Genomic DNA, 16176 nt, shown 5'->3' with positions numbered 1-16176 from the left:
TGGTCGCCAGAGGGCAGGGCGTGGAGGGGGGAGGGGGTCCTCGTACAGCTGACGGGGGATGTGACTCTGGGTGGTGGGCACCCCGTGCCATACACTGACCTTGCGACAGAGAAGCCACACCTGAAACCCGTGTGTTCGTGTGACCGTCACCCAATGGACTGTTTGAAAAGGACCCGCCGACCGAAGGGCTGGGGGAACTGATGGTGTGCGGGCACCGGGCTCCCCACGTGACCGAACCGTCACAACACGGGATAAACACAACTTGCCGAGTCCCGCTCCCGTTAAAACCATCGGGGGCTCGGGACTACAGGTGAATGCCTCTCGCTGAGCGACTGTGGAGTCCTGGCCACCAGGAGTGTGGGTGGGGGGGAAGGAGGGGGTTTCTGGGACCCAGGGCTCTGCAAACACCGCCTCTCGGGGAGCTCGCAGCCCCGTCCGTCCGCGGGGAGCGGGGTGCCTGCTCGCAGCCGAGCTCACGGTGTGGTGTGGTGTGTTGTGCGCACAGAGAAGGAAATGCGATCATTTTTGTTGAGAGAACCACCGCAGTCCTGCCCACAGTTCCCTGTCGAGGTCTCCCCACGCTCCCCACCCTGACCCTGGTCCTCCCCTCGGCAAACTGCCGGCGGGTGGACTGTTGCTCCCCCGGGAACGGCGCCGGTGGGAGGAAGACGCCTGAGGGAGGTGCCGCTGCGGCGAAGGCCGAAGGAAAGACTCCGACGACTTCACAGTGTTGCCTGCTGACGGCTGTTTTCACATCAACACAGAAGACTTGGGTTTTTCTTCCCAATCAAAACTCAAAAAACAATCTTTCCTGCCCGGCTAGTGTGGCCCAGGGGTTGAGTATCGACCATGGACCAGGAGGTCACCGTTCAATCCCCGGTCAGGGCACAGGCCCGGGTTGGGGGCTCGATCCCCAGTGCGGGGTGTGCAGGAGGCAGCCGGTCCATGATTCTCTCTCATCACTGATGTTTCTCTCTCTCCCCCTCCCTCTCTGAAATCAATAAAAATATATTTAAAAAATGAAAGCCATCTCTCCTCCCTGAAGGTGAGCACGCACCCCCGGGGGAGCTCACCGTCAGGCCTTGCCCAGAGGGCAGCCTCCTCACTCCTCAAGGGCCTGGCTGCTCCGGAGGCTGGTGCGCACCTCGTTACGGCAAAACAAGCACAGCCACGAATGCCACGCGTGTTCGTGAAAATCCCGGAGACTCACAGGCAGTTCGCGGCGTGGTATCCAGCCAGGCTGTGTGGTGATCGGTCGACTGCCGCCGGGGCTGGGGCCTTGCGGGCCGTTACTCAATCTCAGAGCAGCCCCGGAGCTTCTGGGAGGGGAGCTGGGTGCGGAGGGTTTAAGACAGGGGTCCTCAAACTTTTTAAACGGGGCCACTGTCCCTCAGACCATTGGAGGGCCGGACTATAGTTTAAAAAAAAAACTATGAACAAATTCCTATGCACACGGCACATATCTTATTTTGAAGTAAAAAAACAAATCGGGAACAAATACAATATTTGTATTTGCATGTGGCCCGCGGGCCGTAGTTTGAGGACCCCTGGTTTAAGGGCGGGTGAACAAGAACACACGGAGCCCAGCCGCCTCTGAAGGCCGCGCTCAGACCGCCGCCCTCTGGGACGTCAGCCCGGCGCCGCGGGTGAGCTCGGACGACGGCGGTGGCATCGGTGCTGACAAGGCTGGTGCCTCGTCCCGAGCCTGGGAGACCGGAACCCACGCCATCGGCACCTGCTGCTGACACACGACCGGGCCCAGGACAAGCCGCTCGGCCCAGCCCCACGTCCTCGATGACAGACGTTGCTCACGGAGGCCTTTCCTGGGATACTGTTCTGACCCGGGCTGTGTTTGGAATTCTTGAAGCAAGAAGTCAGCCCCTATTAGGGACGTGCTGCTTCGACCTAGACATGCCCTGTGCTTCGTCCCTTGTCCTCCCCCTCGAGCAGGCGTTTCCGTAAAAGGAACCTCTGTTTCTGGGGGTGCAGCCTGGGCGTAGAGGGAAGTGCTCTCTCAGCCACACAGCCCGCTCTGGGCCGGTTACAGCGAGCTCTCTCCGCCCCCTGGTGGGCACCCGATGGACTTGCTGGGAGGCACTGGATTGCATTCTCATGAAAACAAAATAGAGAAAAAGTCCAGTCCTACCTGGGGGATGGAACCAAACGCAATTCGTTACCGGTTCCCCACGTGATCTTTTTAAAGTTCAAGACCAGCCAGGAGGTGTTGCCACGCAGACGGCAGCCAGGGCCGTCCCGGAGGAGCCCACAGGCCCACGCGGGATGCTGGGCGTTTGATCTTTGCCATGAGAACCTTACAATCGGGTCGCTGGTGAAGATCCCGCGTCAGAGCACGGAGCCGGGTGGGAAGCGGGCGCCAGCGCTGAGCCCGCCAGGACGTGCAGGTCGCGCTCGGCCCGGGAGCCCAGGCTGACCTCCTTACGGCCCCAAATGCCCCTCCTACCCCAGAGCCACCAGGGGGCACCTTCGGACATCAACACGCACACGACAACAGTGCAGGCTGGACAACTCAGTGAGTTTATTCGCCGCGAGGGGCAGAAAGGAGGCACGGAAGATGGAAGGCTTGTTTTCCGGGGCAGCACGCAAGCTGTGCAGACCATCAAGTCACGAACCCCAAGAACATACTTTGACGTCACATCTTAATGGATCCCGACACTATGTGTCAGCTTTAAAAATATTTTCATCTGAAATCATATTTCCATTTATATGCATCGATATAGTGTGTATACATTTCCTAGGGTTCTTTTGAAAAATAGAATATCATTAATACTAAACGTTACTATAATTTAAGATTCCATAGCATGATCTGATAAGGCCTCAAATGTAATTATCTGGGGAGGGGATGTCTCAAGAAGACAATCATCTATCCATCTTGGAACTGGAAGAGATTCAGGTGATCGCCTGGCTCCGCCCACTCCATAAGACACATCAAGCATTATTCTCCTATTTTTGATCAAGTTACCACTAATATTACATGACTCACCCAAAGCCACCAAGCAGTTAAATGTCCTCTTTTCTCAGCCACTGTTTTCTAGCCAAACAGACCGCCAAGCGGATTTCATGGGCCATCACAGACATCCAAGTGCGAGACCACTCACTAGGGGACCCCCTCCAGGGCCCGCTGTGCTCATGACGTGAGACAAACCACACCCGGGGAATGAAAGACACAACCCACGTGGCCGTGGCTTCCGGGCCCATTGCTGGCAGTGAAACCCGGCCCCAGGCCGCGGGAACCTGCCGGACTCAGCGACACGACCACATGGCTGCCCTGGCCACGTACAGGCATCCAGCTCAGGGCAGGACGCTCCCCACACCCACAGCCAGTGCCCAGAGGAAAGGGTGGCAGCAGAACAAGCAGGAATAATTCCAGAAAGGCCGGCGTGCCTGCGCTTCGGGGTCTTGGGGTTGTGAGCTGCCGACACAGGTGGACACCGGCTGTGCACGTGCCCCCCGCCCACCAGACGCTCCTGGGGGCCAGGACACGCAGGCACGTCCCGCAGGAGGGCTTGGCTCTGGGATCTGGGGCTCCGTCAAGACCATGGGGTGAGGCTGGGCTGGGAAGACGTCCACGCCCACCGTGTCAAGGTCTTGCCAGGGAGCAGGTGTGGGCGTGGCAGAGGCTGGGATGGGACGCTGAGCGGGGAGGGTTTCCCCGAGGCCTCTGCTGGGACAGCGTGAAGCCCGTTCGCAGAACAGCGCGGGGTGCCGGGCGGAAATCTCTCTTGGTGCCCACAGGAACGTGGCCCATCGGTCAGAAGCACAAACAATAATTAGGGGGACACTGAGAGGCCTGGTCCCCGATTCTCCGGGACACACCGAGCGGGAAAGCGTGTACCAGCCCTGGGCGGAGAGGCTTGAACACGGGACGAGGCGCTGAGTCACGGCAGCTGAGGACAACGATCGCGGATGAGGCTGAGCACCGCCTGGAGGACCTTCTCCCTTGAGGGGCTGGCGTCCACCTCGTGGCAGCCCGGGCTCTCCATCCGCGCGTAGGAGACCTCCACCCTGGGGACGGAGAAGGAACAGGGTTGGCACACGTCTTCGCTCGGCTCTCCGGGCACCCGGCGCTGTCCCGCCCACTGTCCCGCCCACTGTCCCGCCAGCAGCGTGAAGCCAGGCCCCCGTTGGGTCTCCCCTGGTGCAAGCTCTGCCACAGGCCGTGTTTGAGACACTCTGTCCAATACCTGACACGGCCCGGCCGGCGTGGCTCAGGGGCTGAGCATCGACCTAGGAACCAGGAGGTCACAGTTCAATTCCTGGTCAGGGCACATGCCAGGGCTGTGGGCTCGATGCCCAGTGTGGGGCATGAGGAGGCAGCCAATCAATGATTCTTTCTTATCATCATCTCTCTCTCCCTCTCTCCCTTCCTCTCTGAAATAAATAAGAATCTGTATTTTTAAAAATACCTGATAGGTCAGGAGTGACGTTTAGCAGCCAGCGTTTATGAGTCCCTACTGTCCGCCACGCAGCAGGGCTCTGCGTGAGCCTTCCCCCTTCAGACCCAGGGACTTAGGGAGGACCCACTGGCACCCCATTTTGCAGACCAAGTAGCGGAGACTCAGAGAGATTAGGTCATGCGCCCAAGGACAAACGTCTCCGCAGTCCGTGCCCCGGAGGGATTCGGACGAGCCCGAGGTCACACAAGCCGGAGGCCCTCGGCGTGGACACTGCTTCCTCCCGAGCGTCTGAGCACCCCGCCCGGCGAGGGCGCAGCACCTACTTCTGACGGAACACGCTGTTGGCCTCCAGCTCCTCCTCCTCGCTGGTCCTCTCCAGGCCCCGGCCTCGGATCCTCCTCAATCTCTCCTCAGGGCTCACCGTGAGCAGCACGACCAGGTCGGGCCTGAGCAGGTCCTTCGGCCACTGGTAAACGGGGTGGTGGGCCGGGGGCAGGTGCTGGACCGCCCCGCTCACCTCGGTGGCGATGGCGTAGGCGGCCGTGCTGTGCCAGTACCTGGGGGGCCAAGGGGTGGTGAGTTCCCCGTCTGCAGAAGGAACCGAGGTGGCTCTGAGCATCAGCCACAGGGGTGCCTCTGCTCGAGCCTCCCTCGCACTGCACCAACTAAATAAATAAACCTGCATCTTCTGTTTAAAGTATTTATAAAATATCAAGAGTAGCCCGGCCGACCAGCGTGGCTCCATGGTTGATCGTCGGCCTATGAACCAGGAGGTCACAGTTGGATTCCCGGTCAGTGCACATGCCCGGGTTGCAGGCTTGATCCCCAGTGTGGGGCGTGCAGGAGGCAGCCGATCCATGATTCTCTCTCATCACTGATGTTTCTCTCTCTCTCTCTCTCTCTTTCTCTCTCTCTCTCTCTCTTCCTTCTTCTCTGAAATCAATAAAAATATATTTTTTAAAAAAGAGTAAAACGCACAACCACAGTGCGGATGCGGCGGGCTCCCCGAGCTGGTGACTCAGGGTGAGATGCCTCCATCGCATCACCCTGGTTGGTCTCCTCCTCAGGATTCATCCAGCTCTGATGGGCCCTTAGGTACAGGGTGTCCCAGAAAATGTACGGACTTTCACAGCTGAGCGTGCAGTTCCGGAAAGGAAACGTGTCTTAATAAACATGCCTGTGCGATGACTCACAGTGTAAACGTGAGTCAGACGTGTTAGGGACGCCCTGTGTGTGTCACCCTCTCCTGCCACCGTGTGCTTGCTTCTGCCAGCAGAGCACCGATGGGAGAAGTCGTTGGCACCATGTAGGTGGCCAGAGCGTGCCTGCTGACTCAGCCACAAACCGGCAAACCGCTGAGATGGCTGATGGAGGAAGGAGGCTGTGCTCGCTGTCCCCAATAAGGCAGCTCAGGCCCTGGGCAGGCGGCATCGTCTTCCTCACGCCTGCGTTTCTCAGCAGGAGGTTGGGAGAATGCCCCGTGCCCACCCAGCTTCTAGGACAGCGGATGCAGCCTTCTGAGCGCAACGCCAGGCAGCAGTGCAGGCAATTAACGCATCATAGACGTTATTCCTGTGACGATCGTAACAGTTTCACCTAACACACAAGTGTGTACTTGTGCGCGCACACACGCACACACACACACACACACACATCAGGAAGGAAATGCCACCCTCCCTCTCACCCACCTGTCCACCACCACGGGGGACCTGGCGGACGCCTGGGCTATCTCAGAAGCCACGATGTAGTTGCCCAGAGAGTAGAAGGCTCTCCTGATGATGGCGGGCTCGCCGTCGAAGGCCTGCCGCCACTGGCTGATGGAGGCGGGCGGCGACTTCAGCAGGGCGGCCTGCAGGGCGTCTGCCACCGCCTGGGTCACGGTGGTTTTGCCTGCGGGTCACACAGCACATCTCAGCCCCCCCACCACCGTCACTCCCAGGAGTCACTCTCCTCTCGGGGAGCGAAGGCGGTCCTGCCCCCTGTCCCTCGGCGCAGCTGGTTAAATCACGTGATGCTTCACAGCACGCGTGTCAAACTCACAGCCCGTGGGCCGCAGGCCGCGTTCATTCGGCCCGCGTTAGCCTTTGAGTTTGACATGCTTGCTTCACAGACACTTGTAGGCCCTTGGGAACCTGGGATCCGCTCTTTGGTGTCGGAATACCGTGAGGGGAGCCCGACTGGCCCTCTTGTTGGCAAATGATCGGCAAGCTCCGGCGTGGAGGCCGGATCGGCTCTGCTCACGCCTCCTGACCTGCCAGCTGCCCCGGGAAAGGGCCCTCCAGCCGCCACACCGGGTGACACCATTGTCCCTGAGAACAGCCTTGTCACCTGGCCGGCCAGTGTGGCTCAGCAGCTGAGCGTGGACCCAGGAATGAAAAGGTCACAGTTCGATTCCCGGTCAGGGCACCTGCCCAGGTTGTGGGCTGGATCCCCGGTGGGGGCTGTGCAGGAGGCAGCTGACCGATGGCTTCCTCTCTCATTGATGTTTCTCTCTCTCCCTCTCCCTTTCTCTCTCTCTGAAAATAATAATAGTAATAATAATAATAATAATAATAATAATAATAGCCGTGTCCAGGGCCTCTCCTCTGCCTCGGCCGCACCCCTGCGTGCGCTGGGGGCTGAGTGCAGGCGCCTCCACTGTGCGTTCACGTCCACTTGGCGGCTCCCAAGGCGTCCTCCGCCCACGTCCTGCTTCTTCCACTCCCGCTCTCCAGGGGCCTCTGGTCACCTGGGGTTTCCTGACCACACCTCCACGGGTGCTGATTCTCGGTGGCGAGGACCCATCCCGCCTTCCTCGCCTGCCCAGCCCCTCTCTGGACCGAGCAACCCCCGCCAATCCCCCTCCCCTCCAGCTCTCCCTGACCGTCTCCGGCCCCCTGGCCTCCCACCCAGGCTGCACCCACTGCCATCCGTGCTCCTGAGGCTCAATGCCCCCGCCCCAGGCCGCCCACCGAAGGGCTTCTGCGTCTCAGCGTCGCACCCCCAGCTCCTCCGGCACAGCCAGAGGCCCCCAGGCCCAGCGGACTCTGCGCAGTTCTCTTGGGCAAGACCTGTCTGTCCCGGCACCTGCTGGCCCTGTCGCTGCCACACCCACAGGAAAGCCTCTCACCTGTGGCGTCCAGGCCCTCTATGACGATGACCGGGAACGCGCCTCGGAGCACCTGCCGGGGGCACTGGTCCACCAGCTCCAGCACCGCCCGGGCCTCGGGCATGAAGGGCGTGCACTGCGAACAGCACGTCAGCGTCAGCGGGGAGCGGGCTGCGGGGCCTCAGCTGAGCCCAGAGCAAGCCTGGAGCCCGCAGGCAGCCCTGGCGGCTGGCGCCACCCGCGGCTCACGGTGTGCGGACCCGGAGGGTGGGGGGCTGCGGCTCAGAGTCGGTAACGGTCAGGGTCCCGCTCCCCAAGGAGAAAGGACAGGAGTGACACCCCATTACGGACCAGCGTCACCCAGCGATGTGGGAACTCCGGCCCCGCCTGGGAAGTGCGTCTGACATGGAGGATCGGCTGCACCCACCGTGGGCTCCGAAGGGAGCTGTGGGCCCCCCTCCAGCGCTCCTGTGGGACCCCCCCCCTGCGGAGTGGGATGACGGAGGGAGCACTGGGCAGCTCAGGGACTCAGGAGCCAGGGTTCTCGGGGACCCAGCCTCGGCAGGGCCTGGGGTTCCGGGGCGCCTGGGGAGGCCACTCTGTGGGCCTGGATTCACTTTACAAGCTTATGGGGAGCGTGGAATCAGGTGGGAGCAGAGCAGGCTGTGACGGGGGTTCAGAGAGCGGACTCTGGGTCACCCCACTGCAGCCCCCCGCCCCTCCCGGCAGGTCTGCGCTGAGTCCCAGGCGTGGCTGTGTGCGTGTGCTTGGGGGAGCTGGGCATGCTGACACCTCTGTCAGGGTGGCCCCAGCATTCCCTCTGTGGATAGGAAACAGGTGCAAAAACATTTAAGAAACTTGCTGAGCCCGGCCAGCGTGGCTCAGTGGCCGAGCGTCCACCCAGGAACCAGGAGGTCAGGGTTCGATTCCCGGTCAGGGCACAGGCCCGGGCTGGGGGCTCGATCCCCAGTGTGGGGTGTGCAGGAGGCAGCCGATCCGTGATTCTCTCCCATCATTGATGTTTCCCTCTTTCTCCCTCTCCCTTTCTCTCTGAGATCAATAATAAAAAAAAAATTAAAAAATTTAAAAAGAAAGTGAAAGTGACACAGGCCCTCAATGCCAGGTTTCAGCCCAAGCTGCCCACCTGCAAGTGAATGGCCGTCCCCAGGGCGACCCCATAAGCTTGTAGAATGAATCCAGGCCCACAGTGTGGCCTCCCGGGGGCCCCTGGACCCCAGGCCCTGGCTAGGCTGGGCCCCAAGAACCCCGGCTCCTGGGCCCCTGATGTGCCCGGTGCTCCCTTCATCACCAGGAGCGATGGAGAGGGGAGCCGGCCGCTCAGTGGCCCAAGCAAGCGGCCTGTTTCAGTCCCAGCTACTTACACCCCCAGAGGCCTGCCTTTCTGCACCCCCACCTGGGGAGGGTGAGACCCTGAGCTGACGTCATCTCCATGCCCCCCGGCTCCTGTCCTGTTCTGTGCCCAGCTCTGCGCCAGGGGCCAGGTGTCCCACATCCGGGCGGGCGGTCCTGGCGGCTGGGATCTCCAAAGGGCCACGGGGTCTGGACAGAGCTGGGCGGGCAGGCCGCCTCCATGAACCAAGGACCCGGCCAGAGGGGCCTTGCCAGGCAGCCCCGCCCCACCCCCTGCCCGCTTCTCAGACCCGGGCTCCATCCCGCGGGCGGGGAAGGGGCGGCCACTTACCGCTTCCAACACGGCGCGCGCGGCCTCCCGGTGCGGGAAGACCCCGGAGCTGGGCAGGTCGGGCACCACGGGGTGCAGCGCGGGCTCCGGGGCGGGCACGACGCGCTCGGGGTCCACCTGCCGCCACTCGCGGCCGCCTCGCAGCTCCCACGGGCGCAGCCACAGCTGGTGGCTCTCGTCGCCCACGAACTCGCCCAGGCTCGGGCGCGGGGCCTCCAGGCACGAGTCCAGCAGCGCCAGCAGCGCGCGCCGCGTGTCGGGGCTGTCGTCGGGGTCCCGGAGCAGCACCCCCCGCTGCAGGCCGCCCGCCCCGCCGCCCGGGCTGTAGCGCAGCAGCCGGCGCAGCTGGCAGCGCCCGAGGGGCCCGCGGCGCAGCTGCAGGAGGAGGCGCTGGAGCAGCCGCGCGGCGCGCACCCGGGCGGCGCAGTCCCGGCCCGGCGCCCCCGGCACGCACAGCGCGTAGCTGCGGCCCGGGGGGCCCAGGAGCGCGGCGGCGCGCGGGTCGGGGGGCGCGGCGGGGCCCTCGGGGCCCGCGGGGCCCACGGCGAAGTGCGCGAGGCCGCCGCCCGGGAGCTCGAGCGCGAAGCAGCTGGGCTGCGCCATGGCCCCCGCGCGGGACGCGCTCTGCGGCCGGGCCAGGAGCGCGAGCAGGCGGCCGGCCGGGGCCATGGGCGGCTCCCCGTCCCAAGTCCGGGCTCTAGGAAACGGGGCGCGGTCGGGGCGCCGCCAGGAAACGAAACCGAAGCGGCCGCGGAAGCGGGGGGCGGGGTGCGGGCGGGCGAAGTCCGTGCCAGCTGGCCGGTGGGGGAAAGGCCGCGGGTGCGTGGCCGCGGGTCCCCAGGGTCCCCTGGTCCTCCCCCCGCCCCGCGCCACCCCTGGAGCCGCCCTCCCCGCGAGCTGTGCAGGCGGCGCTGGGCGGGACTGCGCCTGCGCGGAGCTCCGAGCGCGCGGAAGGGCGGGGGGGGGGGGGCCGCTGTCCCGGGGTGAGTCCGTGGGTCCATCCGTCCGTCCGTCCTCACTCGCCCTGCAGACGCCTCACCCCAGGGGTCTGCGGGGCCTGCAGCCTTTTCCGGACCTGGACTCCCTGCTGCGACCACCATGCGCCCTGGCTCGGACCCAGTCCCCCACCCCCGACCCTGGGCTGCCAGCGCCTGAGCGAGGCCTTTGCGCTTCCCTTAGGGTTTCCCTCCGGCTGCTGACCCTGGGGCTGGGACACCTGCTGTGCGCCTCGGAGGGCCTGTCGGAACCTCAGAGGGAAGGGAAATCCATGGGCTGTGCATACGTGCAGCCCCCTGGACACAGACAGTGGGGAGGGCTTGGGGGGGGCAGGAGCAGGCTGGATGGACGAGGTCAGTGGGGAGTGGAGACCTATGTCACACTTTCAACAATAAAGGTTAAAAATAAGTAAATAGCCCGGCATGAACCACGCTGTCCCAGGGCCCTGCCACAGGGACCCACAGAGCTTTACGGGCGGGAAGGGGCCCCATTCACGCAATGATTTGGGTATTTCCCTTCCTGTGTGCTATTCGCTGGTCTTCACAAAGGATCCAGCTGAGAAAAAAAAAACTCCCCGGGGAGGAACCTGGGCCGTTTAGAACTGAGATGGAGGTGCAAGACCGGAGGTACGTTTACTGTGGAGGGAGGCCTCCTGGCACCGCTGGCCTGGGGATGCGTGGGAGTGGGGAGAGCAGACAGGAGTGGCCGGGGCCGGGGGCGGGGCCTTGAGAGCCCGCAGCGTGTCCTCTGCGAGGGAGGCAGGGTGGTGGGTGCGAGCTCCTTGCCCGTGCGGAGCGCAGATGAACATAAGAAGGGAGCCAACTCCTCTGTGTGCTTTTAACAAATATTTTTATTGATTTCAGAGAGGAAGGGAGGAGAGGTAGAATATCAAGGATGAGAGAGAGTCACTGGTTGGCTGCCTCCTGCTCGCCCTGCACTGGGGATCCAGCCTGCAACCCCGCAGCCCCAGGCAGGCCCTGCCCTGGAGTGAGTGGTGACCTCCTGGCTCACAGGTGGACGCTCAACCACTGAGCCTCGCCGGCCCGGCGCCTGTGTCCTGCGTCCTCCCCGGGGCCTTTCCGGACTCTTCCACGCCGCCCCCCCCCCCCACACCTGTTCTCAATTCAAGCTTTCCTCTGCATTTCACCCACCTCCTCTCTACAGGAGACGTGAAGGCCACGACATGGCCGTATCTGGGTTCGGTCAAGGTCACCTGGGTGTGGGACACTGAAGACACCACAGCCTCCCTCATGAGGGAGAGCGATCTCTCCAGCCCAGGACCCTCCGTCCCAGGTCCGACACCCCATCCCCTGAGCCACACCAGCCAGGGCCCTGGGAAGGTTCAGATGCTGACCCTTGCTGAGCCCTGTGTGCACCTGGAGCACACGGCACCTGATTGCGGTGCAGACAGCCAGACAGGGGGCGGGCGGCTCGTGCACAGCGGGGGTCCTGAGAGGAGGCGCCCGTGGCGTCCCTGCCCACATCTCTCACACGTGTCCCTGCAGCTCCCTGCCAGGGGGGAAGCCGGGCCTGTGCGACCCCAGGTGGTGAAGGCTCGGAAGCCGGTGCGGCCTCGCTGGCTGTGATGCGGACCCGGTCAGGCTGCTCTTGCCGGCTTCCCTCCCCTGAGGGGCCCCACCTGTGGTGCCACCGGCTTCACGTCACGTGAGCTCTCGCAGCCGATCAGCAAGCAGGAGGGCCACCTGGCAACTCACACCACCTCACGCCCAGAAAGGAAACACAAATGCCCAGGAACGGTACTGTTACTGTTCATTTCGTTACACGCACACACACGCACGCACACACGCACGCACGCACACACGCACACACACACGCACGCACACACATACACACACACTTACATGAGGCCTGTAAAGTGACACTCATTACACGAGTTACAACCAGCAGGGAGGGAACAGGCCGAAGAGTTAAAACGGTGCTTGCAGCCATAACCCAAGGAGGTGCACGGTCCGTTCCTACTAATCCACCATCACAAGGCGGAAAACCCAACAGAAACGGGCGAGAGGCTTGAGCAGGCGCCTCTCGAAGGAGAACCCCCGACTGTGAACACAGCAGGCGGTGCTTCCCCTCCTCCGTCCTCCGTCCTCGGAGACTGAACTGGGACGGGGAGGAGAGACCGCAGCGCCCACGGGGTGGCCAGGCTGACGTGGCAGAGCAGAGCACTCGGGGACAGCACGGGGGAAGGGGGCGCGGGCACGGCCCCCGCTGCTCCAGGAGAGAGCCCCGTGTGCCGAGGGGAGCATTCGTCTCCCTGTGAGCCGGGCCCCACGCCTGGTTCCTGCACGTACACGGATGTACACGGATGTACACAGATGTACACGGATGTTGACCAAAAGGCATGAGTTTCTCAGCCTCGGCGCTCACCTCCATCACACGGTAGATAAACGGCGGCGGCTCACAGGCGGATGCGGGGCAGCTGAGACGGACGGGCTGCGTCTGAGCTCCGCTCCGTGTAAGGGGTGCGTCTGTGGGTGCCGACGGAACGGGCTGCACAGCCCTGGGAGCCGCTGTGTGGTCGGTAGGAGTTAAAGGCAGGCACACGGCCCTGGCTGGCCGCTCAGCGGTTAGAGCGCCGACCACGCTCGGAATGACCTCGGGTCTCGGGTTGCAGGTTTGATCCCCAGGCCCGGTGGGGGGGGGGGGGGCAGGAGGGGGGGAGGCAACCAGTCAATGTGACTCTCTCACATCGATGTTTCTCTCCCGCCCCCTCTCCATCTCCCCCTCTCCATCACTCTTTCTAAAAAATCAATGGAGGAAAGACCCTCAGGTGAGGACTGAATAATAATTCATAATAATAATAAATAAACGGGTGAGAGCAGGCAAACCTCCAGTGCGGTTGGAGAAACAGGACAGGGTCGTCTTGGCGGCAGAGGGAGGCCCTCGGGGCTGGGAGAAGGTCGTGTAGAGGTCACGGTCTGGGGGAAGTGTTTGCTGTGTGTGTTTTTAAGAAGATGGCGGCTGCCTAGAAGCGTCCCCTGTCGGGAAGGCGCCGGCTGCGCCCCTGTGCCTCCATGTGCACCTGTGAGCTGCCGCGCTCTTCCTGGTGCATCGGGGGCTCCGTGATGAACCAAAGGACAAGTGAGATGGTTGTGAGCAAGGACACCCATCCCACCGTGCACCCATGCGTCACAGCCCTGCTGATGGCGCCACGGGGGCTGCCTGTGTCAGAGCCTGGAATGTTGGGAATGTTGGGAATGTTGGGAATGTTGACGTGCTGAGAGGCTCAGAAGCAGGATGGTGACGTCTGGCTATTACCCAGCTGCGTGGATGCCATAGAGACAGCCGACCCCCCAGGAGCGGAGAGAGGAGGGGGCTGCCTCCACCCCCCTCCCTGGCCTTTCAAAGCCACGACCTGGAGGAAGAAGGGTGCCCACTCCCGAGCCTCACTCCGGGGGCGGGGCGGGGGGGTGGGGGGTTGGAGAAAGGCCATCGGGGAGAAAGAAGCGCCTGTTCAAGGACGCTGCAGTGACTGTCAGCTGCTGGGAGCCCCTTGCCAGGAGGGATTCTGACTTACTGACTTTATGTATGTTTCACATGTAAATATTGTTAAAATATATTTTTATTGATTTCAGAGAGGAAGGGAGAGGGAGAGAAACATCAATGATGAGAGAGAATCACTGATCCGCTGCCTCCTGCACGCCCCACACTGGGGATCGAGCCCACGACCCGGGCCTGTGCCCTGACCGGGGATCGAACCGTGACCCCCTGGCTCCTAGGTCGGCGCTCACCCGCTGAGCCACGCCAGCGGGGCCGTATGTTAACTTTTCTCTGATACATAGGAGGCTGCCAGTGAGCACTGCTGAAGGAAAGAAGAAAGGAAGCGAAGGCTGCCTGAATGGATGGGTGAGTGAGGAGTGAGTGAATGAACAAATGAGTGAACACAGGACAGGGGCCCGGGTCCAGCAGCCCGAAGAAGTGATAATAGGATGATGCGATAATAACGATCAGTGAGTGAGCAGCGTGGCGAGTGTTTAAATCCGAGTTCCATCCCTCTGCCCCGTGTGGCATAAGCTCCTCCAGGTGTGAAATGCGTTAGGGCGAAGGGGGTGCCGCCGCGCCTGGCACACAGCGCCCCCCGGGTGTGCGAGGTTTCTCATTGTGCCCGCCAGGTGCGGGTGCTTAATACGCCAGCCAGGTGGGCGTGGCTCCGTGGGTGAGGGTAACCTATGAACCAGGAGGTCGCGGTTCGATTCCCCATCAGGGCACAGGTCCGGGTTGCAGCTCCATCCCCAGTGGGGGGCGTGCAGGAGGCAGCCGGTCCATGATTCTCTCGTCATTGGTGTTTCTCTCTCCTCTCCCTTCCTCCCTGAAATCAATACAAACATATTTTTTAAAAAGATAAGCATTACGACCTGTCATCCCAAGTAGGTTCCCAAGAGCAGGCAGGTGGGGAAACATATCGCAGGTTAAACAGCTGAGGCTGCGATGGGAGCCACACCTCAAACCTGCAGCTCCGAGCGCATGTGAGGTCACCCTGTGTGCCCTCCAGCACACGGTGGGAAAAGTAAACAGATTTGTTTTCGTTTCCTTATACTCACGTGATCTAGCAAAAAAAAAAACCCAAAACAAAACAAAAACTACTTTTCCTTTGAGCCAGACCAGGTGGGGATTACACGCTGTGGGCGGGGCCAGCACTCACGTCAGAGGTTGCATAACAGGCACTCGGCAACGCACCCCTCGTGTCTCCCCGCGGGGTTTCGGTTCCTGGGAAACGCGGTCTCCGTTTCCTTCCAGACAGAGCTCGGCTGTCACAGGACCCCCCCCCCCCCCAGCCGTGCAGGCGGTTTGTGCACATGCAGAGCCCTCCGGTCTGGAGGGTGCGACAGCTCAGGTGTTTGCAGCCACAGAAACGGAGATCCAGGGAGATAAATGCGGACCCAGAGCCACGGGGCTGCTCGGTGAGGAGCTCATGTTGGCAGCTCCCACAGCCCAAGCCCTGGGACTGTTCAAGGCCCCTAATCTCATGCTGGCAGGCAGGCAGGCGAGCACACACCCCACTCGCAATCTCACGCCGGCAGCCAGGCCCCCACAGAGCTCATGGCAGAGGCGCGGAGAGAGAGAGCTGGCACAACCTCCCGCAGCGCTTTCTAAAAAAACCGTAAACATCAACAGCGAACCCTTCTTGTGAGAAGCATCTGAGAAGGCAGGCGCCTGGTGGTCCTGGCCAGTGTGGCTCAGTGGACAGAGCATCAGCCTGTGGACGGAAGGGTCCCGGGTTCGATTCCTAGTCCAGGGCACCTGCCCAGGTTGTGGGCTTGATCCCCAGTGTGGGGCGTGCAGGTGGCAGCCGGTCCATGATCCTCTCTCATCACTGATGTTTCTCTCTCTCCCCCTCTCCCTTCCTCTCTGTGATCAACACAAACATGTTAGAAAGCGAAGTGCCTGCTTGTCCGACGTCTGTTACAGACGCCAGAAGGGGCCGCGCTGCAGGGCACTGTCCTCCCTGCGCCAAGAGCCAGCACTGCAAACGCGGGGGTGAAGGGAACCTCCACGGGCTGGTGGGGTGCGCGGTCCCTATGGCTGTGGTCTGGGAGGGTCGCAGGGCGAGTGGGAGGGTCGCAGGGCGAGTGGGGTCGCGGCCACCCGGCAGCGAGGGGCGGTCACTCCTCTCACAGCCGACTTTCGCCTTGGCCACCAGGTGAAGGTTGACAGGCAGAAGCTGCTAGATGTGATGTCAGGCGTGAGTAACGCTCCCAGGACAGAGGTGGCCTCTGCTTATCGGCGAAACCGCACCTGCGTCCCCCCCGTGCCCCCTCCCCGGGGAGGCAGTAGCCAGGGCGCTCGTGCCGACGCCGCAGCCTGGCCTGGCCCCGCGCCAGCTTTCATTTTCAGGAAGAAAAAACCGAAACTCAGACTCAGCTGAGCGGCAGCCCAAGGGGCGTGTCCGCTGCCTCCGGTGACAGCGTGTTTGCACACATATAAGCGGGCGGCGCGGGCGCCCAGCCACGGTCCAG

At 62.4% G+C, this 16176-nt stretch overlaps 1 protein-coding gene across 1 annotated transcript; it reads right to left on the bottom strand.

Moving 5' to 3' along the window:
- Positions 1 to 2516: 2516 nt before the first annotated feature.
- CMPK2 (cytidine/uridine monophosphate kinase 2) lies at positions 2517 to 9874 on the bottom strand (the record flags this gene model as incomplete). The annotated part of the gene is made up of 5 exons (XM_081100513.1): positions 2517 to 4023; positions 4739 to 4972; positions 6104 to 6305; positions 7525 to 7639; positions 9206 to 9874. 5 exons carry the CDS (start codon positions 9872 to 9874, stop codon positions 3897 to 3899), a joined length of 1347 nt encoding a protein of 448 aa, XP_080956639.1. The 3' UTR covers positions 2517 to 3896.
- Positions 9875 to 16176: the final 6302 nt, after the last annotated feature.

This window comes from Myotis nattereri (assembly GCF_964212035.1).
Source record: "Myotis nattereri genome assembly, chromosome: 10".
In the NCBI taxonomy this organism is placed as follows: Eukaryota; Metazoa; Chordata; class Mammalia; order Chiroptera; family Vespertilionidae; genus Myotis; species Myotis nattereri.
This window is presented reverse-complemented; position numbering and strand designations above follow the sequence as displayed.